The following is a 27,961-nucleotide window of genomic DNA, read 5'->3' on the forward strand; positions in this document are numbered from 1 at the left end:
CTTCAAAAGAGGTTGGTTTCTTGTTTTTTTTTTTTTTTTTGCCACAACTGAAGTTTTTATAAATGCATTGACAAAGGATGCATAACTGAATAGTACATGCTCACTGATTCGTAATACTGTTGAAATCATTTGTTGTTAGAAATGTGAAACTGCTCCTATGGTTTGCAAGAAAAATTTTAAAAAGATAATAGTGAATAAATGTGATTCTCTGAAACTACTTGTGATTGCACAAAATTAATGGGGAATTTTTTTAATAAATATTTATGGATTTTTTAGTCACAAATATTGTGTTCTGCAGACTAAAATGAATTTTTTACACCCCTGCTCTAGATTATGAATTTCAGTGTACATGGTTGTTTGTCTAGGTGCCATGTGATTGGCTGGCAACCAGTTAAGGGTGTATTTTGCCCCCCATCCTAGTATGAGGACAACCGCTATAGAAAATGAATGGATAGAGCAGATGTTATGGAATTTAAAATTTGCTGAAGTACTGCAACTGCTGTAATGTACTTACAAATGCATTATATAACTGTGTCAATAATGGCTTCATTGCCTCATGTCCAAACCTGTAAAATGAGACTTTTTCAGCTTGTTACTGCAAACTTGTCTCAGGTCTAAACTTTCCCCCCTTTTTTTTGTGTTTCACCTTTTGTTTTGTTTCAACTGGAACTTTGCAAGTTCCGCATTGAGGGACGCATAAAGGAATCACTTATCTTGGGGAACCTCTCAAGGCTTCGCCAGCAGGTCACTGAAGGCACCGTGGTGTCTCCTGCAACAAACACCAAACAATCCATCTGAAGATTAACATTTCAACAAACACTTTGACCTTAAGACACAATCATGTGTATACTGAGTGCAGACGACTCACTATTTGCAGAATTCAAGGTTGGGCAGAGATACAGTAGTTGGGTACAGTATTTACCGAACGCGGAATATTTTGTTTTGCATGAATCCATAAAGCAGAAGACAAAATTTTGTAAACAATGAATAATGGGAGCAGCACGGGGAGCTACTGATTTTCACATCTGCCTCACAGTACCAAGGACCCAGGTTCAAATCTGGTATCGCCTGTGTAGTCTGAAAGTTCTTCCTGTGCCTGCATGGATTTCCTCCCAAGTACAGTACTTTGGTTTCCTCTCACACGCCAAAAACATGCGTAATAGGTTAAGTGATGACTCTAAATTACCCTTAAATGTGAGCACGAATGGTTGTTTGTGCCCAATGGTGAGCTGGCGACCGGTTCAGGGTGTATCACCTAAAGATGAGATGCCATGACCCTTCTTAAGTAGTATATAAGTGGTATGGAATGTGGATGGATGCCCCCAAATCATGGCATGTGACATCTATTTAGGTCTCCACCCATCAACTGAGAATCATTGTTAAACTATAGTGCACATTTGCAGACTACAGGGCAAGAAATGTATATTAAAAGGAACCCATATTGTACCTCATCTTATACATGCAAAGTCTTGCATGTTTTCCCAATGCCTGTGTTTTTTCCCCAAATACTTTGATTTCCTACCACATCCCCAAAATATGCAAATTGGGTTAATTGAAGTCTTTAAAATCCCCATAGGTGTGAAAGTGAGCGTGAACGGTTGCTCATATATGCCCTGCAATTGGCTGGTGCCCAGTTCAGGGTGTACCCTGCCGCTTACCTGAAGATAGTTGGGATGGGCTCCACAAGCCCACGGAAAATGGATAGCTGGATAGTTAAACAATGGGGAAATCGGATTTACATAAAAACAGTACACTATTCAATAAGATAAGCATTATGGTATGAGTTTTACAATTCATACAAGTTTATTTCTCATTTTGCTTTGGTAGGACAGGATTTCATATTACATACATCAGTCTGAATTGAGGACCTTTGAGTTGAAATGGCACATAATAAGCACAACATTCGAGTCCATGAAAACACATTCCTCCAAAATTGAACCCTGCTAAAGACTGAAACTAAACTAAAGGTAAGCAGCAAATCAGATGAGATGGTCTTAATGCATTAAAAAAAAAAAAAAAAAAAAAACTGGCCCTATTACTTATTGGCACTAAGAGAAATAGTTCTGCACAGTTTAAGATCATGAGTGAAATTCTTGGGTTTTTGCAGCAGCAGCAGTTTGTACACAAAAATATCCCGTGAAACAAGATTAAAAACATTTGCCAATTCCCTAGTTACACTTTGACTCATTCAACAGCTTGTAAGACTAATGCACAAAATGTCCAACAGCTTGTTGGTTGTCGTTATCATTAAAATGCAGTTCAGGTCAACCAAATTAGCAAAAATTACAGACAAAATGAAGCATGTTGTTATTTTGTTTACATCACTCTTCTGCATGGGGTTCACGTTTCAATTTTGATTCTTTTGGATGATGTTAAACATTTGCCATATTTTAGTGGAGATAATTGACTTGTCAGTTGAACATACTTGGAATGAATGAGCAGTCAAATCTCTACATACAATGATTAGCATGAACTATATCATTCACTCATGTAACACAGAGCGGAATTGCAAACCTCGTAAACTACTAATCCCAAATAGCGAAAACCGCTCATTAATAATAATCTCAGCCCAGCCGTTTTTTAGGCTGCAAACGAATCTGGAGGGCAGTCCAGATAATACAAATGCAAGCCTACGTACAGTTCTCTTACATTTGTTATTTTACTTTGAACAATTACATGTAAAGTGCAAGTGTTAGAATGTTAATGCATACAGTTTCAGCTACAGGACTAAACCTTAAATAGCAATGATACCAAGCAATGTCCAATTAGATGAATTAGACACTAGATTCCCTTGCTACCCAACTAAGTTTTTTTTTTTTTTTTTGTAAAGCAAGTTTCTTTGATCTTCACTGTGTCATACAGTCAGATTCCTTCTTTGACTCTATTTCAATCACTTTCTTCTCCACTTCCACCTGGACAAAAAAAAAAAGAACAAAGTTGCCATTGCAATTAAATCATTTAAGACGAGGAATTAATTTTCCAAAAGACCCACGTACGAAACAGGAAGAGTTGCAGAGGTTCGCGCCATGCTAGGCTCAATTCTGGATCATATCAATTTTATGACTTCATGTAAAGCAGTAACTGTATATTTTTAATGTGCTGATATGAAAAATAAGTTTAACTAATATATATATATATATATATATATATATATATATATAAAATAATCAATGATGTTAAATTTATCGTAATTTCTCAAGTATAATTCGTCCTGAAGTATAATGTGCACCCACAAAGTTGACCTTTAAAAAAAAAAAAAAAATAGGAAAACCCCTTCTACCAATGTAAAACACGCACCACTGATTTGCGGCTATCCGTATGCTCAAAATATTAGGAATGATCTCTATTTTGCCAGGTTTGTATTTTCAATGTTTGTACTTGTATTGTTTTTCAAAAAAATCATCATTAATAATCTTTGTGCATGTACTGATGCAGCGGTAAGACAGTATATATCTCGGGACAGGCCACAGGACACGCTTGTCCTCGTCCCTTCAATTGTCAGAACAGAATCCCTAAATTAACTAAAATAAATGCTCAACGAAGGCATGACATCTTATTAATCCTGTTGATAACACATATCAAAGTCTTAAATAAACTACAGAATTTAACGCAAACATTTTTTGCATTACATACTTGTGCATAAAACATTTGTGCATAGTCAAGTTTACATTACACATTCTTGGCCAAGACATCAAAAGAAGCATCCGACTCGTCTCCGATATAAAAAATATCCATCGTAGCTATCTTTGGTGCATCATTGTCAAACTCATCATTGATGACTTGGCCCAGTTCTGGTCCCTCCTGCATTCATGAACAGTGATCCCATCTTGCTCCCACAGCATGTCATCCTCTGTGCCATCCATGGTGTTTGTGAGGAAACATTTTTTTAATCCAAGAGTCTTGGTTCCATTTATTCCTCATTATTGTCAGGTCTTACCTCCGTTCGGCTACAATCTGTCGCAGCTCTTCATAGCGTTAGGTCGCAATCAAAACGAGAGCTCAAACTACATAGAAATGAGCGTAATGGTCACTTGAAAAAAGTGAGCATTTCAATTGTGTGCACTATTCCGTTTTTTTTTTTTTTTAAATGTGCCCATTACGATTGTATTACGTAGTTTAGTTAGTTAGCTGTTAGCTTGGGTTTTTTTGCTTTCGGTTTGGCCGTGTCATCGGCCAGAATGAGGTCACATTTCTTATAAAAGTGGCTGCACAACTAGCCCTAGTAGTCAACATTTTTTGTCTTCGTTTAAGTTAAAACAAACTCATGGGCTGTCGTTTCTGTTTGGTGCAGTAGTAACAAATATGTTCTGTTAACGATCGTAAAATGCTATGCCCCCCACCCTCCAGGAGGTCAGAGTTCATGTTGGTGGTGCACATTACCGTAATTTATATAAATGTGTAAATATACCTAAATATAACGCATTCTCTTGACTTTTTGAAAATATTTGGGGAAAAAATTTTCAGTATTTTTGAGAAATTATGGCACATGTTCATTCAACACTATTGCACATTTCATCCAAATAATTCGTGCAACAACTTGTACATCTTATAGTCACAAGTTGGAAGCAAAATAAAGGTGCTGCACTAACAAGGTGTGTGTGGTCCAAACTGTGGTTTATTAGATTGAGATTATTTAATAGTGTTTGAATACTTCTGAAACATCTTACCTGACAATGATAGCGTGTCCAGCTGGTCACGTGTTTTTGTGGCTGAATGTCATTGACCGTCCCAAGTGATTTGACTGTAGTCTGTGACACGACGGCGCCCATAATCTCACATTCCATTGTGATAAAAGGATACCAGTCGCGTGGGATTTCCTGATCAGATCCCAGCTCGAGTTTGCAGGAGAAAGAATGAGGATGGTCGACTGCTGCAAGGGGAAAAAACACCTGTTCAAGCTTTCATGCACTTACTTGCAATCTTAAAACTTACATTCCACAAGAAGCAAAGATTAGGACACACCATAGAGGAAGAATACAACCTTTTCGTTTTTATTTCATTGTATTTCAATTTTGGTTTTTTTTTTTTTTTTTTAAATAGCATCTTATCCTGTTCAGGGTTGCGGGGTGCTAGAGCCTATACCAGTGCTATATTTGTGTTCTACAACCCTTATTGAACCTGAGAGCTACTTCTTGGGCATTGATGATGATGATTGAGCAGACACTTGTGACATAATTCTGCTTAAATAACTTTTAACTAGGTGTTAATAATATTCTCAATTAATGATAGTCTTAGCAGCACAGTGGAGCAGCTGTACAGAGTTGGCCTCACAGTTCTGAGGACCAGGGTTCAAATCCCAGCTCTGCCTGTGTGGAGTTTGTGTGTTCTGCCCGTGCCTGCGTAGCTTTTCTCCGGGCACTCCGCTTTCCTCCCAAATCCCAAAAACATGCATTAATTGGAGACTCTAAATTGCCCCTGGGTGTAATTGTGACTGTTCGTCTCCACATGCCCTGCGATTGGCTGGCAACCACTTCAGGGTGTACCCCGCTTTCTGGCCGATGACGCCTGGGATTGGCTCCAGCACTCCCGCGACCCTGGTGAGGATAAGCAGCTCAGAAAACCGATGGATGGACAATAGTCTTCACTGGGAATACACTATGTTCTCACAATAATTAATGATTTGACAAGACAGGAAACATAAGCCTCAATATGCAACACTTCTATAAATCACTACAACTACTTGATCACTTGTAAAAAAATTCCTAGGTCATTAATATGTCCCTTCTTTTGTGGCATTGCGTGGGGGGATTACACAAGTGACCCTTTGGGACTTCCTATTATTATTATAAAATGATCAAGAAAAATATTTAAAACCATGGGTAAAACGCTTCCGGAAAATTATGGGCTGATTTATAACACACAAAAGTTTAAACGGGGGTTATTGAAAGATGATTGACATACTTCAAACCTGTTGCTTAATATAGTGCCCCCACCCCCACCCGACTCAGCCATTGGACCGTGTGATGGTTCCTTGGCAGTCAAAATTTGGGGGAACCTGAACGTTTGTTTCCACCAAGTACTTCAGTTTATGAAATATGGCCGAGAAGCGTTTTAAACCCTCTATGGGTCACCGGTCAATGACGAGAAAATGTCTTTTTATGGCTGTCATAACAGGAATGAAATGGAAAGCACAAACAAATATTTCTGAACTTTATTTAATGTGTTTCCTCCATAACAGATTATGCTGCATTGGTATGTCATATGATTTTGGTCATTGCCATCGGACCTGGATTGGCCACACCAGGTTTTACCGTCAATATCGTAACTGGAGTGAGTTCAGATGAACCACACCACATTGTTAAAAGTACCCAGTCAAAAGTGACAGCACTTTCTAAATTCATATGGTTTAATATCATGTTGCTTGTCCCTTTGCAGCTATTATAGAAGCTCTTGTTGGAAGGCTTTCAACAAGGTTTACGAGTGACTTTAGAGGAATTTCCATTCTTCCAGGAGCAGAAATGTGAGGTCACACATGGATGTTGAACGAGAAGGCCTGACTCACTGTCCTTTTGAAATTAACCCAAAGGTTTTCTGTCGGGTTGTGGCCAGAACTCTGTGCAGGCTGATCAAGTTCATCCATACCAAATTCTCTCATCCATGTCTTTATGGACTTTGCTTTGTGGAATAGGAAGAAGTAATCCCCAAACTGTTTGACCTTCCAAAATATCTTGGTAAAATGAAGCATCAGCTTCCATCACTGGAGCTCAGGGGATATTTTCAACAGTTTGAAGATGACCACTTCATGTTCCAACACATTAGCGCACAACTGAACTAATCAAGGTTCATAAAAACACGGATGAGAGCATTTCATGTGGATGAACTTGACTGGCCTGCGCAATGCTGACCCAAATCTATGGAACACTTTTGATTGTGGACAATGCGAGCCACGCCTTCTGACCCAACATCAGTGTGTGACCTCACAAATGTGCTTCTGGGAAAATGGTAATGAATCTCCTTTAAAACTCCTAAACCTTGTGGAAAACCTTTCCAGAAGAAATTATGTTATAACTGCAGAGGTGGGCTGATATCCTTATGAAACCATATTTATTAAGAATGGGATGTCACTCAAACTCACACCCGAGTCGAGGCACGTGAGGGAATATTTTTGGTAATGTAGTGCATATTACTCGATGGAAGGATTGCTCAGTCAAGACTACATAGAATGTGTGTTACCTGTGTTCTTTGCTGGGAGTCTGTCAATCTTCCACACAACAGCAGAATAGACGTTCTCATATTTGATAGTGCCAACTGACACCTGCATGACAGGCTGTGACTGTGCAGTGCTGAAGGAGCCCAAGCAGGCATTTCTGTTCATTCGGGCTTTTAGTGACCTCTGGCGCAGCAAGGCCGCTGTTTGCGTTACTTTGACCCAGTCACCCGGTACCGGCACCCGAAGTTCTACATTCTCACATAGTGGATACACGTCTGAGAGACGCATCGTGGAGAGGAATGTTCCTGACATATTAAGAAAGGCCTGTAGCTCCACATAGGCACCTTGAACTGTGACCACGGCTTTTATTGAGAAAGGTATTTCCGTGCAACCCAAAAACATCGTCTTGTACCGCATCAGCTCCACCCTACATGCATCAGGTGGGCAGAACTTTATCAGTCTGGAGGTCCGAAATTCTGTTTCATTCACACACTTGTGAAAGTGGCAGTCTGTGATCTCCATCCAGAGCTCACCGCTATCTTCAGATCCATAACTGGCATTTGAGCGCAACAGGCCAAGGTCATTTAGGGCCAGAAAGCAATCGCCGGCTCCATTCAGGAAACCAAGACAGTGAATTTGCGTGAAAGCAATCCGCTCCATAACTCCTCCGAACTTATCTTGCTGGACCCAAATGTGGTCAGTGATCTGCAGCGACAGCTCCTGCTCCTCATAATTCCGCCTGGGCTGGTGGAGCATGGACAGCTTAAAGATCTCCTCCTCCATGGAGACTACTAGGTCTTCCATGTCTTTGTGCACAGTTGAGCCAAACTTGAGCAGTTGTTCAACTTCTGCTTCGTGATTCACCTCCAGTTTAGGGTGGTAGCGTTTCTTTTCAATGTAGGTGAAATGTTCAACTTTGACTGTGAGGACTTTGCGTGGCTCACTGTAACTTTCTAGTTTGAGGTCGGAGAGTCGACACTGAGGCAACAGCTGGAACTCCTTGAAGGGCTTCTCAAGCCCTCTCTCATAGTACATCTGCAGCACACCGCCCGGTAACAAGCGGAGGTAGATCGGTCCCCACTGTCTTGAGGACATGCGGTTCTTTTTTTCAGGAATCCTGAGCATCACAGGCCAACCATCTCTCCTGTGGCTACGAAATAACCCCCGGGGGACAAACTCAGAGGGACCCTCTCTTATCACTTCACATTTCGAACTGAGGCACCTCTCCTTTCCCTCGTGTCTTTCTGTCTCTCCACTGTTGTCCGATTCTGCTCGGAGGCCTTTGATTTTGTTACACACGAAAGACAAAGTGTTCTGGAGGTGATCACGTGGAGGCTCACTGCCATCTTTGGGCCGTATAAAGAAACGCGGTAGACTGTTGTCAGATTCAGAGTCTGAAGAGGCGCTGTCCACATCAATGCTGTGTCCGGAGTTGTCCCAGAAAGGGTTAAAGTGTCCAGAGTTCCCCTGGAAATTAGGAAAGGCATTTGGTCCATCTGAGCTTAGATTCAAGGCTTCTGGTGCAGAAGAGGGAACAGAAGAGACAGATGTGCTGGTGAAGCTCTGGAAGAAGTTGCTCGTCTCCCTTGAGTTTGAGCAAAATGGAGACGTGACGCTTGGAACGCCACTCATGGGGGTGCGAAGGGGCGTGTTACTGAAATTTGATTGGCTTTGAGGAGATTCCGGAGTGCTGTTGAAGCTCCAGGAAGTGTCTCTAATAGGTGGAAGAACTAATTTGAGACCATTTGGGCGTGGTAGTGCAGCTTTGATACACCCTGGTGACTGTGGGGGCTTCTGTGGGGAGGAGAGTGGTGTGTTATCATCTTCAAATGTAACCCAGTTTGAGTGATTGGTCGAACACATGGCTGAAAGCTCTTCAAAACAACTTTTCCTCCTTTCCTTTGACAACTGTCCTAACACTGAGGAATTCTTATCTGCAAGAAAAAAATGTAATAATAATTAATTACAAAAATCACAAAAAGTAAAAGGAACACATGGCATATATTGAACACATTTCTGAGTGAGAACAACTGTAGTTCATGTATTCAATTGAAATACAGGATGCAAAAGCAAACATATGTAAATATGTAGCAGGATGGATTTTTTTTTTTTTTTTTTTAGGACATCAAGTATGTTTTTTTTTTTCAGTACCATACTGTCGTATTTGGCAATGAGGTGACGAGTGATGCTTGTCCACTGACACATTGCAATGGTGGACTGTAACAATAAGTCAAAGTGATAACTTAGCATTAAGATGAGTCCACTGTTGTCCTCTAGCTTGAATGTAGATGTGCATATTTTCAAATGGGTGCTTCACTTTAATTGATGGCATGGAAAAATCAAGAGACAATTTGCCATAATCAAACGCTGAGAAAAATCCATAATAATGAACAACATGGACATTAAGCACAAGTATGTGAACTTTACATTTCTGCTCCTGAAAGAATGAAAATTCCTCTTTTGTTGGGATCGCACCACCTATATACAGATTTGACACTTCATGGGACTGCTTATGACAGCAACACATCTGGATGATTTTTTTCCGGTGGCATGTTGCCCCCTCATGACAATGCTCAGCTACGCTAAGTGTAAAATGCACCTTTCAATGTGCGTGAAGGGGTTTTCATTTCAATCGGTGCCATGTTCAACATGGAGAAAACCCAGAAGGACCAGGGTATGCAGTACAAAAGCTTTGGATTCAGTAGAAGGAAGAGCCACAACACAGTAAGGAGCCTGACATAGGGACAAGGTTTCATGCATCCATTCATTTTCTACAGTGTACCGCTTATCTTGTGCTGAGATGTAGAAAATTGGAGCCTAATCCACCTGAATTCCAACAAAAATGCATTTTAAACACAAAAAAATAAAATACATAAAGTTACGGCAATATTTCTAAAATAGCATATTAGTACAGACGATTTGCACAAACTATCAATCACGATTTATTTAAGTAACCTCAGCAGAACCGGAATATATTCACCATGTCTTCTGCAACTGATATAATCAATTCCATTTTAAGGAGACTTCAGATGTGCAAATGAATTTTGCTAGAAACAAACCAGGAAGTCAACCTTGGTATGTTGTTGAAAGCTAAATCCAAGCTTTTTCCATGAGTTCAGCCCCTCCTCTATATTTGATAATGTTTTTCGAGGCTGAACTTCTGCTCATGAAGCATCACAGAAATGAAAAGCATCTAAATCTGCAGAGGATAAAAGATTCAATTCCATACATTCCTTTGGGACAAACAGTCAAGCACACAGGAAATAGCAACATGCTCTTAATTTTTCTGTACATACAACAAATATTGCCTAAATACAAGTTGCTCAACTTGGGGGGGAAAAACACCCACAATGTGATGAACCCATTATAAATACAGCTACGTATAAAATGCATGTCAGCCAAACAAGCTTAAACACATAACACACTGGAGTGAGTCAAATAATATTTGTAGATGGCACAAAGCTTTTTTTTTTTTTTTTTTTTAAACGAGGCCACCGCGTTTTTTACATCACAGTCATCAAAGGTGGATTACAAAACTACGAATTGGAGCATCATGTGCTGATGGGTGAGCAATTACATCATGCTCAGTCATGTGGCGAGTAAAAGCAAACCCTTCAAAATACGATGAGTTGAAGTGGAACTGTAATTCCATGGGGGGGAAAAAAGGTTGTGACCGAAGTTGGAATAACTCAATTAGATTTGCCTTTGATGAATGTTGATTTGACCACAGTGACTGTTATCAAGTGAAGGGCAGAGAATTCGATGACCCATTTCCAGAGGCAAATCGTCAACTCATCAGTCAGCGAGCAGAAGAGGAACTGCTGCTGAGCAGACACTGGAAACACAACGTGCAACAAGCGTCACCAGTTACCCGTGGTTAACCTTCATTCCAAACAAGCCCAGCACCAGCCCTCCCCTCCCCAAAAAATGAAAAAATAAAACACACCACAAGAATGAATAAAAGGTAGTGATTTAGAGCTGTCCCATAAAACGTCATACGTTAAACACAAACAGTTCTGAATATGTAAGTATTATATATGTTTGAAACTTTTTCTCTCCGCCCTCCCCCCAACAGCAGCTGACAATGTTACACCTGCACAATCTACGGATATCCAAAACAAGGTCTATAAATTCCGTCTTCACAAATATATCTATTATGCGTTCACGTTGCTGTTAATGTACGTAGTAGGAGTAGATGTACGTTTACGTAAATACAAGTGTGCTGAATCAAAGATGTTTCCAACCCAGTCCATCGCTTACATTTTCCAGGCAATGCTAAAGAATAAAGAACGAGCCCAGCTATTAGATTGTGCAGGTGTCCAAATTGTTGCGAGACCCCCACCCCAAATGTGTTTACGTTGTAAAGTTCGCCAAAAATTCACGACGTTGCGAGGTACAGCGAAGATCAGGGTAGAAATGAAAAGACGCGACAATCACCGCTCTTTGCTTTCTCAGTGGCTCCAGCCGCCGATACCCACAACAACGTCGCCCGGGGTCCGCGTCGCATACACGCAGGCCGCTTTCCGGGATCCTTGCTTCACGCCATTGTTTTGGACTTTGTGAACTTTTGCAGTGAGTTTAGTCACACTCTTTATAAACGGTTTAACAACAAATTCCACTGAACCCAATCACTGCGTGGCTGCAAGTGACAACAATCATTGCTTGAAAAAATAACTAAACTTGGAAAAAAACAAAACAAAACGTTAGACCAAACTTGGTCTTACGGCGCGTTGGAACGTCACAAGAACCAATCCCAAACCCCTTAGAAAACATACACAAATGGCGCCAAAGCCAAGACAAACTTACAAATTCACAAAGATAGCTGACTCTCCGAGGTCATCACTGTCGTTTGATCGGTCGGTTCTCTTCAAAATGGCAGAAAGTGAGAGAGAATCCCGGCCGGGAATGTTCACGCTCCCCACTGCGGTCCTCAGCCAGGACGCCGCAGGAAGCAACAGAGCAAGCCGCGCTGCGTTCACGAAGCTGGGAAAAAGAAAAAAAAAACACCATACGTTTCCACTCCTGTCTCATTTCTATTCGTCAGGGGCGTCCAAACTTTTCTTTCTCCACAGTTAAGGGCCAGAAATTACATTCGACCCCAGGACAATGAAGCAGATGTGCTCACCATTTGAACACAGTGCTACCCTTCATACCATTTTGGTGTAAAACTGAACAGGCAATTTTCTTGTATAAAGTAAAGCATAAGTTTTCTTGTATAAAGTAAAGCATAAGTTTATTATGCATTATTGGAAGAGCATCAAACATCTTTGGTATAAACGAACTGAAATCGTGAGCCACATCTCTTCACCTCACCTTCACATCTTATTTTTACAGTTCTACTGGATAAATGGCAAAAATTATCAGATTCAAGAATCTTGTTAAAATTCACAGAAGTGAAAGTTGTTACATCTGCAAAGGAACTAATTTTGCAGTTTTTCATTTTCACTTCCAAGGTAGCAGTCCTTAATTTTATGGTGAAAAATGCTGTATGAAGTGAACCACATGCTCACACTTAACTCAAAGTTGAGATTGTGAAATTTTGAAGTGTATGGAGTACTTAAATCTACTACAAGCTACAACAGACTCAAAGTTGAGATTATGAAATTTGAAGTGTATGGAGTACTTAAATCTACTACAAACTACACCAGATTGACAAAGCATATTTAATATACATTTGTCTTAAGAAGGTTAACTGAATAATTTTGAAATAATTTCTCTGTCAAGTTAAATTTTATTATTGTTGCTGCCGTATTTCCAGGTGGTCAGGGTGGTTCTTTGTCTGAAAAACCAAAAACCCTCACAAATGCATTTATTGAAAAGGGTCATACCCAACCACATAATTTTAAAGACAAAATGCTCTTTATTCAGAGTCTCACACACATTGTGAGCTTTTGAGAAGATTATACGGCTCGGATATCATACTAGTACAGTACTTTCCATCATGTGGACAGTTTGCAAACATTTGTTACCCAAGTGAAGACTGGTGGGCAATCCGTGAGCAGATTCCTTACTGACCTCATCATGTCAAAACAAGCCAGAACTGAACTGCAGTTGCACGTTGCATGCTGCGTGAATCAGCTTGTCTACGCACCAGTTCAAGAGTCCAGGCAACGACACATCCCATTAAACAAACTTTATGAGACACACCCAAAATAAGTAGGTACAGACTTCATACTTTGTGAGAAACATTTGCACGTTCAGGAATGGATACTTTTTGTATTGTGTATGTGGAGAGATTAAAACATATGGCAAAGGGCCTTAAAATAAAAATAATTCGAAGCCACGAAAAAAAAAAAAATAGACACTGCAATATCCCAGCAGAAGCACACCTCCACACTTACTTTGGTGCTTTAAAAAAAAAGTAGTTGTAAAGTAAGATCACACACATAAAGGATGCTTTACAAGCAAAGTGTCTATTGTAGACTTTTACTTGCATGTAAACAGTTAGTTGGTGGTTCTCAGCAAACAACTTTGTTGTTCTCGTAAGAGGACTCCAGAATAAGGGATGGATTCAAGTGTCTAATTGTTGGTGGATCACTGGAAGCCTTTCTTAGATTATGCAGGTGTTAGAAGGGATGTATACATTAAAGGCGTGAAACAATAAGTGCATGTAAAAATAACCACACTGACATTTTGTGTTCAGTAAGCAGCAAAAACTGTCATTTTTCCACACACAAAAAAACCCCAAAACAAAACAGAAAGCCTGATTGATCATCAGTTGTTTGGTCTTCAAGTCAAACTTTATCCATTTCCTGCATTCCATTGAAAGGAAAGAGCCTCCAGCACTATTTATGTGATGCGGTGTCATGAGGAAATAAAAGGCCTCTTCAGTCAGTCAGTCTTGAGTGTTTGTATTGCCAAAATGTAAACTATGGAGGATTTTGAAGCTTTGTTTGTGAACTGGTTTTGGGGACATGATGGTCTTGGTACCAGGATGCTGTGGGATTTTGGGGGCTCCACAGTGTCTTCAGGGTGCTCTTGTGATGTAAATGGAGCCAATGCGAGACCCACTGCTAACGGCCTTTGTTCTTTTTGGCGTTTGCCTGCAGAAGATAAAAAAAAAAAAAAAAACAGTTCAGTTCAGGCTTTTTTTATTTTTTAAACTGTTAATGAGGAAGAAATGAGTGCACATCACTGCAACCACCAGGGGCGCTGGTGGGTCTAAATTTCTGATCTGAGAATGAAAAACACGTCAGCTAGGGCTGGGTGATTATGTTCAGAACAATTTGCAGTTTGACAGCTCATTTTATGTTAAATTGTCAAACGCTGAAAATGTTATATTTACCAAAAAACGTGTATGCATTCATATACATGTTCTGCTAAAAGCAAGAGGAAGCACCCATTTACCAATATTTGAGAGGGGAAAAAAACGTTTCTCATTTTCTGTGGAAAAAAAACTTGTACAGGGGAACAAATTAATTAAAAATGATAATCTGGTTTTTTAGAAATAATTTGAGATTATTAAAGCCATATTTCATAGTTTGAATTTCAATTTTGAGAAGCTGAGCTAAATCAGAAACAGCATTATACGACTCAATAGAACGCTAGAATCAAAAGAGCAGCTCCCCTTGATTGTTAATTTGTCACATAACAGTTCATTTAGTCAAATGCCCATCCCTAATTGAATGTTTACTTCATCACATAAAAACAAAATATACACAGTATTGTATTGTAAGATACAATCACAATTGCACATGGGGCAACACAGGACGTGAATGTTAAATAGTTTCATGAAACTGAAGCGAGAAAAAGTAAAAAAAAAACAGTGTCCAGTTTATATGATCAAATTAGGGGCTAAGGTTCACTACACATAGCTGTGAGAATCCAGAAACATACTCAGTGTGGTTTCTGTCGTTCAAGGGGAAAAACACCACCTTCAGTTCACACACATGTTCGGTCGGCCCTGCCATTTGGCTGTCTGGCCTCAGGGAGCCCAGAACACACAACACACAACGCACACACACGCACACACACACACACAATTCTTCAATACAGACCTACTAATGTCTTTTATGATGGTGCCAGGAAGTGCATTTTCCATTCGATCATGCAACAAGCACACTTAACTCTGACCTCCTTGTCCACCTTGTGGCAGAATTTTCATGACGTCACAGCTCACAGTTTACAAAACAACTTGACTTCCAAAGAGGGACTCGAATTTTCTTATTCACCCCGTGGAGCTTTCGATTTTCTTTTAAACAGGGGCAATTCAGGTTGCCCATGTGGAAAATGTATTTGCATCCAGGCGTTACCACAAACATGGGGGGGAACTAAACTCTCCGTCATGTAATGCAATTGTAGTAAAAGTAGTTACTAGCGTTAACTGTTAAAATTAAAAAGCTAAGAGATTCAAATGTAAAGCAATATCTAAGTAATACTGTATTTCTCCAAATGATAATACCAAATAGGTGAGGGTCAAAATGATTGATGTGAGCCAGAGAACTTCATAAAATTGTAAAATTACAGAAACTGAAGCAAAGGGAAGATTAAAAAAAAAGAGGAAAGACAAGGGAAAAAGAGGCAAAGTAGATAATCAAATGAAGCACCAGTTGTACTGTATTAGCCATTCTACACAGTGTACAGTTCAGTTTCCCCTCATACCAGATTAAACTGCAGTTTTACTACTTCTTTGCATCAGATAATTAATATTTCGCTGCAATGACCATTATCTCACATGCAAAATACCATGTATATCATAAACGCATAGTTGACCATGATTAGGTTTTCCTTTAAATTAGGATAATGGAATTATTTCACATTTTATTTAATACTTTGAATCAGCGAGGTGTTATCTGACAAATTAAACAATGGTCAAAGCAATGGATTTGAACTTCTTTGGCTAGCGTAGGTAAATTGCTAATGGTGAGGGACAACATGCAAAAACGTGCCTGGGAGCCATATTCCAGGAGGTTCAATGATTTCAAAAACAGAAAACGGTCATCAGTTTACCTTGCTTCCCAATTTGAGTGTGTCGATCTCCTCTCTCTGTTTGCTCAGCGTCTCGTTCATACTACACAAATGGTCACTCATCATGCTCAGCTGGTCTTCGTAGCTCCTCTTGGTCGTGCTCAGTTCATCCTGTGTGCCACATGACAATTTCAAGTGAACCAACAAGTGAGTGTGCTTTGTGATTCTTTGGTTGGAGGATCAACATACCTGCAGGTGTGTGATATTCTGATTGGCCCTTTTCATCTCCTCAACAACAGTGTCCCGTGATTGCTCTGCAATGGCCAGTCTTTTAGCCAAAGCACGACACTAGAAATATAAAGAGATTACAATGTTTCAACGAATGCAAATTTAAACCGGATGCTTTTCTTTGTAGGTATAAATCTGCACTGAATACAGTTATTTGAAGGCACTGTGAAAAGGAATGTTTGGCGTAAGGACAGCACAATATTTTGGCCCCTGAATTGAGGAACTGAGGAATATTTGTTTTAAAAACACCCAATTATTGGACCAGGGGTCACTAATGTGGTGCTCTAAAGGAAACCCCTAAGGACCAAATGATGGGTAGCCAGCGGCCTTGTTCTAAGAAACGTTAGTTATGTGACATTGTAATTTTCTAGGTGTAGTGTATATTAAAATGAACATGTAAACACTGGCAGAGATTTATAGAAATAGAGTGTTGAACATTGATATTTGTTTCCCAATTATTGTGAAAAATCATTAACATGACAAGTGTCTTCACATAAATGAATAGAATTCATTATTTATCCAGTAATAATGTATAACAATAACATCCATGCATCCATTTTACAATCAGAGGTAATTTGACAAAAATTGTCACCTCAAAAGTGCGGAAAATAAGTTTGTGACAAGCCATTAACTCATGTGGTGTTTTTATTTATTTATTTCCCCCCCCCAATGAGAAATAAGATGAAGAACACATACTGACAGTCTACCGGTCGTCCTCAGCTACCGTCCTTCAAATATTTGGAAGGAACACGTATAAAGAATATTTATTATGACTGGTGTTTTACACCTACTCTGTAAGTAACACTGCTAAGATGACTTACAATGCTAAATGGGCAAGAGAAGATTATTTACACAAAATCACTGAAGTTGTTTATCAGACAAAATGTCAAGTGAAGGCCTCACCTCAGAGTGGAAGTGCACCGCTTTGCTGTCTGACACCTGGAGTTGAGTGGTGAGCTCCCCCACTCTGGTCATGTAGTGAGTCTTTATCAGCTGCTCCCTGGACTCCTCGTCTCCCAACTGCAAAACAGACGCAACATCCTGCAATGTTACACTTGATTTATCCAAATGGAATATGCTACTTTGAACTTCTTCCTTATAAATGCACGGCCACTCACATGCTCAGCTGTGGGTACGGTACACAACATGCCAACCTGACGAGAGGAGACAAAAACACAGCTGTTGAGTAAACTTCAACTATGAAACCATTGCACAGCCTGACCAGTTCTAGATTATGAGGCCACTGTAAACCCCTACAACAGTACTCTTCTATTGTGCTGCCTCAGCAAATTGGATGTCTGAGATTTATCAGGCATAAAGAATGTGGGAGCAACAAGATCAGACAATTATTGCTACAGGAAATGAGATACTCTGGCCAAGAAAAATAATTTTCCTCAGCAAGATAAAAATAAGAAGTGACTGTACCAAGCTGGTGCACATAGTTTCCTTCGCAGCAGTTTTCAGAGCAGTCTCCACTTCCTCGTGGTTCTGTGTCAGCGTGCTGACTGCAGTTGTCCGTGATTTCTGACCTGCCCCTTGAGCCATGGCGAGCTGAGCTTCCAGGTCCGAAATACGCTGGTTCTCCTTTTCCAGACGCACCTTCCCCAGCTGAGCTTCCAGGAGCCAGTGTTCTTTTTCCTGCTCAAGACGTGCAATCTTTTCCTGACTCTGCTGTACCTGCAGGAAGCCAGCATGGGTAAAAATAACAATCAAATTAAGGGCACCAAGCACAACAATTAAGAAAAGTATATGAAAAATAATCTTTTTGCAGTAGCTTCTAAAATTGTAAAATACAGTAATGATCTTGAAACACCATTTTTTTTTTTCCATCACAGCATTATACAACAACAAAAATAATAAGTAGCAACATATTTAGACACACATAACATATACTTGTCCATGTAACCTTTACTTATGGTGACCAATGGAAACATCAGCATCATACCTGTTGAGTGAGACCTTCTCTACTCTCAGTGGAGCTAGTGAGTATCCGGCGATTAGACAACGCTTCCCTGTATGGAACAGATTGTGGCCTGGGCTAAATATGAAGAAAGGTTTATTAAACACAAAACTCAAGCAGTAACAACACATAACAATGAATAAATAAGTTTTCAGTACATCTATCAAAATTTATTCGTATTGCTCATCACTGCAAACTCCTAACACTACAATAAAAACATTTTGAATGCAATAGTAACATTTGAAATACAATAATAGTATGTTAAAGCTCTTAAAGCTAATGGCAAGAGTGTTTTGTCCAGTCAAATGTCTACTAGTCTGTAAATACTGATCTGAGCAGAGCTCAGGGAATGCTTACCTTTTGAAGTGCATGAATGTAAGCAGCTGCTTTCTTTTTGTTGGAAAGCATACTTTCAGCATGTAAAGGATTGAGTGCTGCTGTACTTCCTCTGGGACTGTAGCTCGATGATGTGAAGAAATCCAAGTTGTTGCTGAAAAATGTGGAAAGCTGCAAGAAATCACAGATATTATGCCTCATAAAAATAAATCTTTCTCAGCCTCTTGAGCTAGAAGGCAACAGCAATGGGTAAAATAAATGTCTGTGCAGTTAGGATTTCTCCTGCAGAAACACTCAATCTAAAAATTCTCACGTCATACATCCTGTGCCAGCAAGTGTGCAAGTCACCACACTGGGCCTCCCATTGGATATGTCTTTACTCAAAAAGAGAATCATTTATCAGCAACCCTAGTTGCGCAGCAGCTGTGAAAAAATGATTTTGACAGTAGCTTTGAATATTTAACTGCTGGCCACCTGAGTCCTGTCCATGGTGCCAATTGAGCATCATGATACTACTGCTGTCAAATCTCAACTGTGGCTCACAAGGATTAATGTGTGGCGTGTGAGATGAATCACAAAGTCGACTGTTTACTGCCCCCTATTGGTCGTACCTTCCCCGTGCTGTTGGTAAGCGAGCCAAGGGATCCCAGCAGGCACTCAGTGGTGGTGAAGAGTTTCTGTGTGGCTGTGGGGATCTCCTGCTCTAAGCTGGCCTTCTGGTTGTAGTGCTTTGACATTTCTATACATACACATGCATGCAAACACAAATATGTAACGAGTAAGAAGAGCAAGAGAGGTATAATTGTGATGGTTTGCATTATATTTTCAAATGCATACAGTTGAGAAATGTAACACAAGAAGTGTTTGACTAAAACCTGTCTAAACATTAAAAGCTACTGCCTGGATTCAACCAAGCAATGATAGAACAACGCGCCATCCATTTTCTTGACTGCTTATCCTCACTGGGGTGTGAAGGCGTGCCGAAGCCTATTCCAGCTATCTTCCGTCGGGAGGTGGGGTACACCCTGAATTAGTCTGCTGCCAATCGCAGGGCACATATAAACAAACAACCATTTGCAATCACATTCACACCTACAGGCACTTTAAAGTCTTCAATCAACCTAACACGCGTGTTTCGGGATTGTGGAAGGAAACCCACGTGGGAACTCTTTACCGGTCACACGGAGAATGGCGCCATTACCAAAATGTAGACAATCAAAAAAAACACCTGAGACTGACGAACATGGAAACAAATGTAAATGACAATTAACTAACAGTAACAGTTCCAACCCAAAGTTGTTTTTAATTATTGCTTAAACATTAGACAATGCTTGTTTTTGGCTTTGGGTTTCACCTGTGAAAACTTGCATAACGGCGTCTGGAATGGGTTCACTAGTCTTTATTTATGTAACTCATAATGGTAGAAGCAGAATTAATTCTGAAGTCTACAAAACTGTTTTAACTGGATATTTACAGAAAATACATCCAAACTAACTGGAAGAAGCTTGCAATAAGACAATGACACAAAACACACTGATGACACAACAAAGGACTTCATCAGGGAAAAAAGTGGAAGGTCTTAGACTGTCCAAGCCTATCAGAACCAAAATAGAGCATGCATTTTACCACCTGAAGAGGAGACACAAGACCCCCAAAAGAAAACAACAACTGAAAGAGGCTGCAGTAAAGACCTGGAAAAGCATTTCAAATGAAGATTTCAAGTCTGATTAAGTCAATTGTCGCAGACTTGATGCAGTTCTTGAAAGTAAGGGGTTGTTTTACATCTAGATTTAAATGTCATGTAATAAAACCTGTACTTGCTCCAATTTGTCACATCTAAACTGACTAACATTACGTGCCTCAAACGTGGCAGCCTGACTACACTGAAAGACCAGATTTTCCAATTAATTCATTTTATTATAAGATGTTGGGGCCATAATTTAAAATGACAACAACAGGATTTATGGTGCTCATACAGTGAGTCGTTCAGACAATTATTCGACTCAACTTGTTGTTACAAAGAGGTCATGAAAGTGGTCAAGAAGATGAAGGGCTGCTTACGTTTAATAACATCATGAAGACTATGCAAACAGGCCCCTAGCTGGGTGAAGACTGCAGAGGTGCTACTTTGTGGCATTCCATCCTGACGAACACCTTGGATAAAAAGCACACATTTATGTGTACAGAAAAAAATATTTCTTTCTTCCCTGTTCACAACTATGTGATTTTTTATTTTTTTCAGCATCAGAGGGATAATAGACAAAAATCTTAAAAATGGTTTGAGTAATTCATGTTAACCTACTGGGTAAAGTCAATAGGTTGATGTAATTCTGTAGTTTGTCAAACAATGAAGTGACACTCTTCACATCAGTTTGCAGCTCCCGGTTCTTCATTGAAAGAGCAGCAGTGCATAGTGGTGTCTGGCACTCCTCCTCTAGGCTGGGAGGAAACAACCATTAAAAAAAAAAAAACTGCCTCCTCCACCCTCTGCCCTTATCACACACATGCAAGAACACTGCTGACCTTTTTAGTTGATAGGGGAGAAGCTTTTGTAGAAAACGGGTATACATAGAGAAATTGTCACTGAAGTTCTTCAGCTTGTCAACAGTTTCCTGAAATTCAACATAAAATAGATGGTGCTTCGATACAAAGACACAAGATACATCTAATTGTATTTATCCCACAACCTCTCACCAGCACTGTAACAGTGTCCTCTGTGATGCTTTGGTGTAACTGCAGGAAACTTTCCTCCAGGGGGCGCACGTACACCGCATTCTCGTGCAGATACTGAGAGAACTGGAAGGAGAGAAAGTTTGTAACCCGAATTACCCGTTCACAGTTTATATTCACAAGAAATTCAGTACATGCCTAGTATGTGTGTTTGCTGTTCTACTGACCTTCTGATTCAAAGGAGAAATTGACTCAATTGAAGAGTCCAGTGGATAGATATGGACTCTCTGCTCAGTGTACGAATGGAAGTTTAGCAGACCAGCCACCAGGTCCTGAATGAAGCTCAAGGCTTGACCTGCCACATCCCGGGCTTTAAGCTAGATTTGGAAAATATACTATTCAATAAAATTAAAACTACAGTGTGTACATTCTTGACGCTTGAAATGCATATCCATCCATCGATCCATCATTTTTTTCCACCCAGTTGAGGTCAGGTCGTGGGGGCAGTAGGTTTAGCAGAGCCCAGACTTCCCTCTCCTAAACCATTTCTTCTAGCTCTTCCGAAGGGACCCCGAGGTGTTCCCAGGCCAGTCGCAGGATGTAGTCTCTCCAGCGTGTCCTGGGTCGTCCCCAGGATCTCCTCCCAGTGGTATGTGCCCAGAAAATTTCATCAGGGAGGTGTCCAGGAGGCATCCTGTCAGATTCCCAAGCAACCTCATCAGGCTCTTCGCAATGTGGAGGAGCAGTGGCTCTACTCTGAGCCCATCCTGAACGACTGAACTTCTCACCCTATTACTAAGAGGCCGGACAAACTGCGCAGGAAACTAATTTCAGCCACTTTTATCCTGAATCTTGTTCTTTCCTTCACAATCCACAGCTGATGACCACAGATGAGGGTAGGACTGGAGATTGACCAGTAAATTGTGTGCTCTGCTTTTCATCATAGCTGGTTTTTCACCACAACAGACTTAATATGGGCGGGTCCAGGCCTAGCCACTCGGCGCTCACCTTCAAGCCCTTCCTCCAGTCCTGGCTCTAGAGGGGCGGTGACCTGGATCCGGGCAAGGAAAACCTAAATCCATTTCTTTTATTCATTATAGGGGTTTTGGGAGCCATGTTTTGTCTGGTCCCTCACCTAGGACCTGTTTGCCATGAGTGACTTTACCAGTGGTGTGAAGCCCCAGAAAATTTAGCTCCCAGGATCACTGGGACACATAACGTGACAGCTCAAGGAGGGGTTAAATGGCAAATAAAAATGAATAAATAAAAATAAAAGAATACTACATTACAAGTTAGACCATCTCTGAAACCCCTACCTGATGTCTTCGATTGTGTGCTGGCACATTTAGACTGTTGTAGTCACTAAATTCTGGAGAATTGGAGGGACAAAGAAGACACTTGAATGAGCAAACTATTCCACATCAACGGTATTAAATCCTGAAGGGATTAAGATCAACCAGAGGTACTCGATTTCAGATGGCACCAACATAATGGTTCAAATTCACGAGGAACTAGTGCAGTGGCATAAAAATACATTGTCATGTGATAGGCCATTATTGTTTCCCATTTATGTCTCATAAGCCTTTTTAAACATTTCCTGGACCATTGGCTTAGATTAGTGATCAACTACAGCACGCAATGACTCACAAATTCATGTTTGGTCATAAACTAAGAAGCCCTTGTACATTACTCACTAGCAGAATACTGTATTTCTAACCCATTCATGATTGGGGAAAAAAAAAGAGATCAGTCATTTATATATTCACTTCTAAGTGCAGAATACTTACTGGTGTCATTAAAGGGCACTTTCTCCTGAATCACGCTGCTGCTTTGTTTCAGTTGTGTGTTGAGTTCTGACTGGCATCGTCTTAACTGCTGCTGGCTGCACAACAAAGCACAACAGAACCAATTGTCATTCAACTAGAACTAAGATGTAAATTATTGATGGAATTAATTAAAAAAAAAATAGGCAAACTTACCACTCCTCCGTTCTCAATCGGCAGTCTTTTCCTTCCCTCTCCAGAGTCTGTATTTTGACCTAGCAAAAGAGGAAAGCACAAAAAATGCAGTCAAGTCAATTTACAAGTGGACGACGAATTATCCTCTTGGCTTTTTGTCCTGGCTTACTCTCACCTCCAATCGCGCCTTGTCACTCTGCAGTCTCTGAATGGTTTCTGTGTAGTTGGTAGTGAGTCCCTCCACGATACTCTGGTGATGCTGTGTCTCTCTCTCCAACTCCTCAAGACGCGCCCTCATCTCGGCCTCCTGCCGCTTGTGCTGCTCGTCTGCCTCGTAAAACTAGAGCGCGGACAGGAGAAAAACAAATTTGCAGTCTCCTTAGCATCCTTCATTTAAAAAATATTCCAAATGGCTTAGAAAATTGACCTGAAAAATATTAATTCAACATTACCTGGATATGAAGCCGCTCGTTTTCTTCAATTTTTTTCTGCAGGTCCTCATCAAACACACTTTGTGTTCGCACAGTATGGTGTGAGGGAGAATCTCCTTTATTCTAAAAGTGGGAAGACAAATGCATTTATTCATTACCATCCAAATCACAACAGTACAGTGTACTAGTGGTGAGTACATCTGTCTGACAGTTCTGAAGTGAGTCAATGGAATATCAACTGGCTTTTGTGTGTTATGTGCATGTTCACGCCGTGCCTGTGTGGGTTTTGCTCGGTTAAATATACATATCCCAAAAAGACAGAGGTTAGATCACAGTAATTGAAAACTCTATATTGCCCTTAGGTTTAAATGTGAGAGAAGAAGAATCATCATCTTTGTTGGAATGAACATGGATGCATGTGCACAAAATTTGAACACACACACGTGTTAGTGGAATAGAGGACAGCTGAAGCGCCCAGGGAGCAGATGGGGTAGCAGTGTTTTGCTCAGGGACAGCACAACCGTGAGTCCCGGGAATGGTTCCAGTGAGAATATTGAACCTAGGTCCCCCACGGTGGAAGGTGATTCTCTTAACCAATGAACTACCAGTCCAGGCATTACACGACCTGATTTCTAGCCTGAATCAGCTGGGAAGGGCTCTGCTTCACCCATTATGAGGACAAGCACCATGGAAAATTGATGGATTCCATATATTCACCTCACCATTCTGTAGATATTCTAATTCCAAATTCAGCTCCATACAGATGTATTACTCATTTTATGTAGTATCAGGGTTTTGCTATATGTTGTGATGTACGTATTAACATCTTAACATATTCGAGGAATTTTGTAAGCAGACATGCAAACATTAAAGGCATAAAATAGTTGAGCAAAAAAAAGAAAAAAAAAAAGAATTGTAGTGAAGGTCTGGGGGGGGGATCCCCCGGGCTCCTGCAGGAAATGTTTTCTTTTAACTCTGAAACTCTGGAAGACAGAGTAGAATAAGGCAAAATACATTTTCTTCACAAAAAAAATTACACCACTCAACTACATGTTGATGTACAAATCCGTGGGGGAGACTTATCTAGTGTTAATACCTACAATATGTCTGGGAATAAAACACATTGTCTGAGGAGGTCATGTGACTTTCTTGTTGTTTTATTGGTGAACTAGACTTCAACGTCACTCACACTTAAATTGAATCAGCGCAAACAGCACCCGATGCAAAAGTCGAAGTTGTAGTCTGCTGTGGGCGAAATAGTTGATAAATAAGCAAGAATTGATGAATAAAAGTAGCAAGCAACATTTAGATCCTTATAACGAAGTCAAAGAACCATTACTTCTTAACAGCAGAAGTGACAGAAGTTTTTTTTTTTCTGGTCTCATCAACTCCTGTGACTTATCCAAACCGGGTCTCGAGCGTGCAAACGTAACCTTATAATGCATAATGGTCTGCCACGGAATAATATTCACAATTACATCTGTGTGTGGAATCGATCGAGCTGGCAGCGGTTAATCAGCAATGGTGAGCTTCACCGCGCCCAACCAAGAACAACTCATCAGAGCTATACGATTTATGTACTATTTTGAGTTCAAAACCGCAAATTTCACTGAAAGGTGATTGCTTCGGATGTATGTGTAGGGGAGAACTATTTCTCAGCTGTGCTGTCTTCATTCAATTTCAATTAGTCAGAATGCAGTATATGCATGATATAAACTAAAACAACTAAAAAGGACATTAGATTTTCAGCACTTAACATTTAAAAGTACAAAACCTTCCTCGAACTGTAGAGGGCATTGCTGGTGCAATGATATTAAGTGTGGAATCCCATCAGAACCAAGCATTTCTCAACATTCAGTCAGATTGATTTGATATCATGATTATAATTCTCACAATACCTCAGAGACCATATTAGCATGGTATTTTAAGAGACATCACTTTGCATTAATTTTAAAGCCTGAATAAAAGCAACACGTTTGGCTCTTCAGGTACTCCAAAAAGAGACAAACATTCATCCATCCATTATCTGAGCCGTTTATCGTCACAAGGGTCACAAGAGTGCTGGAGCTGTCATCGGGCAGGAGGCGGGGTACACCTTGAACTGGTTGCCAGCCAATTGCAGGGCACATAAAAATAACCACTTGCACTCATAATCACACTTCACGGCAATTCAGTCTCTCCTATTAATGCATGTTTTTAGGACGTGGGAGGAAACCGGCGTGCCCGCAGAAAACCCACGCAGGCATGGTGAGCATATGCAATCGCCACACAGGTGGGGCAGCGAATTGAATACCAGACCTCAGAACTGTGAGGGAGATGATTGAACCAGTCCCTCAACATGCCGCCAAGAGATAAACAATGAATCATATTCTAGTTGCATGCGCATCGTTACCTTCCACTTCTTGCCCTTAGCTTCACTGGCAGCTAACTCCTCTTGCAGCAACTCCACCCTCTTAGCCAGCTGCTGGTTCCGAAAGCTGAGGCTGTCCATCTCCTGGTCCTGCTTCCTCAGACTTTGATCCCTCTGCTTCAACTGCTCCTGAAGACAAGGACCAAGCAGTGAAATAGGAATAACGGTGCTGCAAATATATTGACTACCAGAGAATCACTAGCCTCTTTTACACAGAGATCACACCAAATTATTGCTTAAGAGTCTTAATACTGTAATTAGATGTGTGACAATATTATACCACCATATGCTTCTGTGATACTGTGAGAATACTTTGCACAGTGACGACTGCTTTTACTGCAACAGGGCAAGAGAAGTCTCTGGTGTCAGTCAGTCCCGCTTTTCTGACATTCTCACAAGACAACACAGCAAATCTGTTATTGTGATGCAACTACTGCCAAAGGTCACAAAACCTCTTGAAAAACTAAAAATAATAAAGGCTGGGTCTTTTGTTTTGGCTATAATGCTGCAGCTTTGCTCTGTGTTGAAGTGCTTCTGGTGGGGGATTGCAGTCAGGGATATATAAATAGGGACTTTGGTAAATATTTGAGCAGGTATAAAATAAATGCAGAGAAGCTTATTAGGCCTCTGCAATTTGTCTCTTAAACATTACCTTACCTTAAAGGAAGCCGAATTAGCCTGCTCATCAACAACTGCCTTCTTCAGCACTTGGTTCTGGGCACGCAGCTATGAAGATATACATGACAGTGCACACATACACATGGATTGAAACAGCAACTATTGGGATCAAATGGAGTGTACTACTTTTTCGTGAACATCATAAGAGTCGCCACAAGTACTTAAAATACTGAACTATACGAGCATAACATTATGCAAGCGGTAAGTATATTGTCAGCACTTTCCAAAATGTCACTGTTCACTAACTGGAAGATCAGTCAAAAAGGAAATGGCACACGTTGGCCATTGACCATACAGTCAGCTGACATGGAAGCAAAGTGCACATGAGCCCACAGGAGGAAATGACATTCGGTAGTGCCATTGTCCTATTTGACCATTTGCAATTTTGAAAGCATGTGACTGCACGACATTGCATGAGTTTTAAGGTCTAAATGTGGCATGCAAAGACACCCAATACATACTAATACAAACAAGTGAGTTGCCTCACCTTGATGAAAACAGATATGAAATATCAGAAGGCAAGTGAAATCAATTGAAAGGTTTCTTTACCTTGGAGTACTCCTGTGCCAATCTGCTGTATTTCGTCTGCAGATCCGTGACATTAGCCATAGTTCCTCGAAAATCTATCGCGTCTTGAGAAATATCACCTTATTCAGGGTACAGGATGATTTCCAATTAACCAAAATACCCCACTCTACTTCACGGGTGAGAAAGCTGGCTAGATCAGGTTAGCAAGCAGTCAAATATTACGTTCTTGAGAGCTGCAAAATCTAATTGGCACCGCGTACATCGCTAAAAAGGCAGAGGCATAGTTTACGGACAGCGTAAACGTTGGTGGTCATGAGATTTACGCAATGATGGAAATGCGGATGTAAATCTTCCGACTTGCCTACGACAGGTTGAAGTTAGCATTATCAGCGATGACAGCGCGTTGCAGGCTAACTAGTTAGCAAAGTAGCAAAACACATCCCGGTGGTGCCAAGACAGGATAAATACAGGCTAATGCTCGCGTATACTGCCAAATAGGAAGAGTAGCAGTTGTTCTTGAGCCAAACAAAGCCTTGACATCATCTACAGTTCTTGTACTTTATTGTTATTCCTGCCGAAACGGCCAAGCTCTAGCGGGAGGTCAGAGTTGAAGGAAATAAACCTGCTGAGCAGCTCTTTTGAGTG

At 40.5% G+C, this 27,961-nt stretch overlaps 2 protein-coding genes across 8 annotated transcripts; both read right to left on the minus strand.

Moving 5' to 3' along the window:
* Positions 1–607: 607 nt before the first annotated feature.
* On the minus strand, positions 608–12,223 carry LOC133510157 (stonin-1). Of its 6 annotated transcripts, none has more exons than XM_061837893.1 (5): positions 11,588–11,895; positions 10,854–10,985; positions 7,174–9,084; positions 4,668–4,870; positions 608–769 (listed from the first exon to the last, which is right to left on the minus strand). In XM_061837893.1, the coding sequence occupies exons 1-5, from the start codon at positions 11,655–11,657 to the stop codon at positions 746–748; spliced, it is 2,340 nt and encodes a 779-aa protein (XP_061693877.1). In that variant the 5' UTR covers positions 11,658–11,895; the 3' UTR covers positions 608–745. The 6 variants fall into 6 exon arrangements, with proteins under 6 accessions (XP_061693877.1, XP_061693881.1, XP_061693876.1 ...); XM_061837897.1 differs by lacking the exons at positions 608–769; positions 11,588–11,895 and adding exons at positions 1,781–2,912; positions 11,957–12,223; XM_061837892.1 differs by lacking the exon at positions 608–769 and adding an exon at positions 1,781–2,912 and having other exon boundaries at positions 11,588–11,894.
* A 1,761-nt stretch (positions 12,224–13,984) lies between these two features.
* ppp1r21 (protein phosphatase 1, regulatory subunit 21) lies at positions 13,985–27,961 on the minus strand. Of its 2 annotated transcripts, none has more exons than XM_061837900.1 (22): positions 27,338–27,961; positions 26,768–26,836; positions 26,093–26,239; positions 23,722–23,823; positions 23,445–23,609; positions 23,291–23,349; positions 23,099–23,193; positions 22,628–22,680; positions 21,539–21,688; positions 21,336–21,437; positions 21,165–21,253; positions 20,944–21,080; positions 20,703–20,795; positions 19,253–19,380; positions 18,663–18,812; positions 18,291–18,383; positions 17,771–18,022; positions 17,464–17,499; positions 17,249–17,365; positions 16,307–16,405; positions 16,100–16,228; positions 13,985–14,193 (listed from the first exon to the last, which is right to left on the minus strand). In XM_061837900.1, exons 1-22 carry the CDS (start codon positions 27,395–27,397, stop codon positions 14,164–14,166), a joined length of 2,355 nt encoding a protein of 784 aa, XP_061693884.1. In that variant the 5' UTR covers positions 27,398–27,961; the 3' UTR covers positions 13,985–14,163. The 2 variants fall into 2 exon arrangements, with proteins under 2 accessions (XP_061693884.1, XP_061693883.1); XM_061837899.1 differs by having other exon boundaries at positions 17,249–17,386.

The sequence above is a fragment of the Syngnathoides biaculeatus genome, chromosome 12 (genome assembly GCF_019802595.1).
Source record: "Syngnathoides biaculeatus isolate LvHL_M chromosome 12, ASM1980259v1, whole genome shotgun sequence".
In the NCBI taxonomy this organism is placed as follows: Eukaryota; Metazoa; Chordata; class Actinopteri; order Syngnathiformes; family Syngnathidae; genus Syngnathoides; species Syngnathoides biaculeatus.

What these genes read in the sequence shown, in the direction of transcription:
- LOC133510157 (XM_061837892.1), bottom strand. Translation starts at nt 11,657, where the DNA reads ATGCGACGCGGACCCCGGGCGACGTTGTTGTGGGTATCGGCGGCTGGA. An exon ending in CAAATCAACATTCATCAAAG is followed by an intron (nt 9,085 to 10,853) that starts GCAAATCTAATT and finishes TTTTTCTTGCAG; the next exon opens with ATAAGAATTCCTCAGTGTTA. An exon ending in ACTCCCAGCAAAGAACACAG is followed by an intron (nt 4,871 to 7,173) that starts GTAACACACATT and finishes TTCCCCTTGCAG; the next exon opens with CAGTCGACCATCCTCATTCT.
- ppp1r21 (XM_061837899.1), bottom strand. Translation starts at nt 27,397, where the DNA reads ATGGCTAATGTCACGGATCTGCAGACGAAATACAGCAGATTGGCACAG. An exon ending in CAACCTATTGACTTTACCCA is followed by an intron (nt 20,796 to 20,943) that starts GTAGGTTAACAT and finishes TTTTTATCCAAG; the next exon opens with GTGTTCGTCAGGATGGAATG. An exon ending in AAACTATGTGCACCAGCTTG is followed by an intron (nt 17,500 to 17,770) that starts GTACAGTCACTT and finishes TCCTCTCGTCAG; the next exon opens with GTTGGCATGTTGTGTACCGT.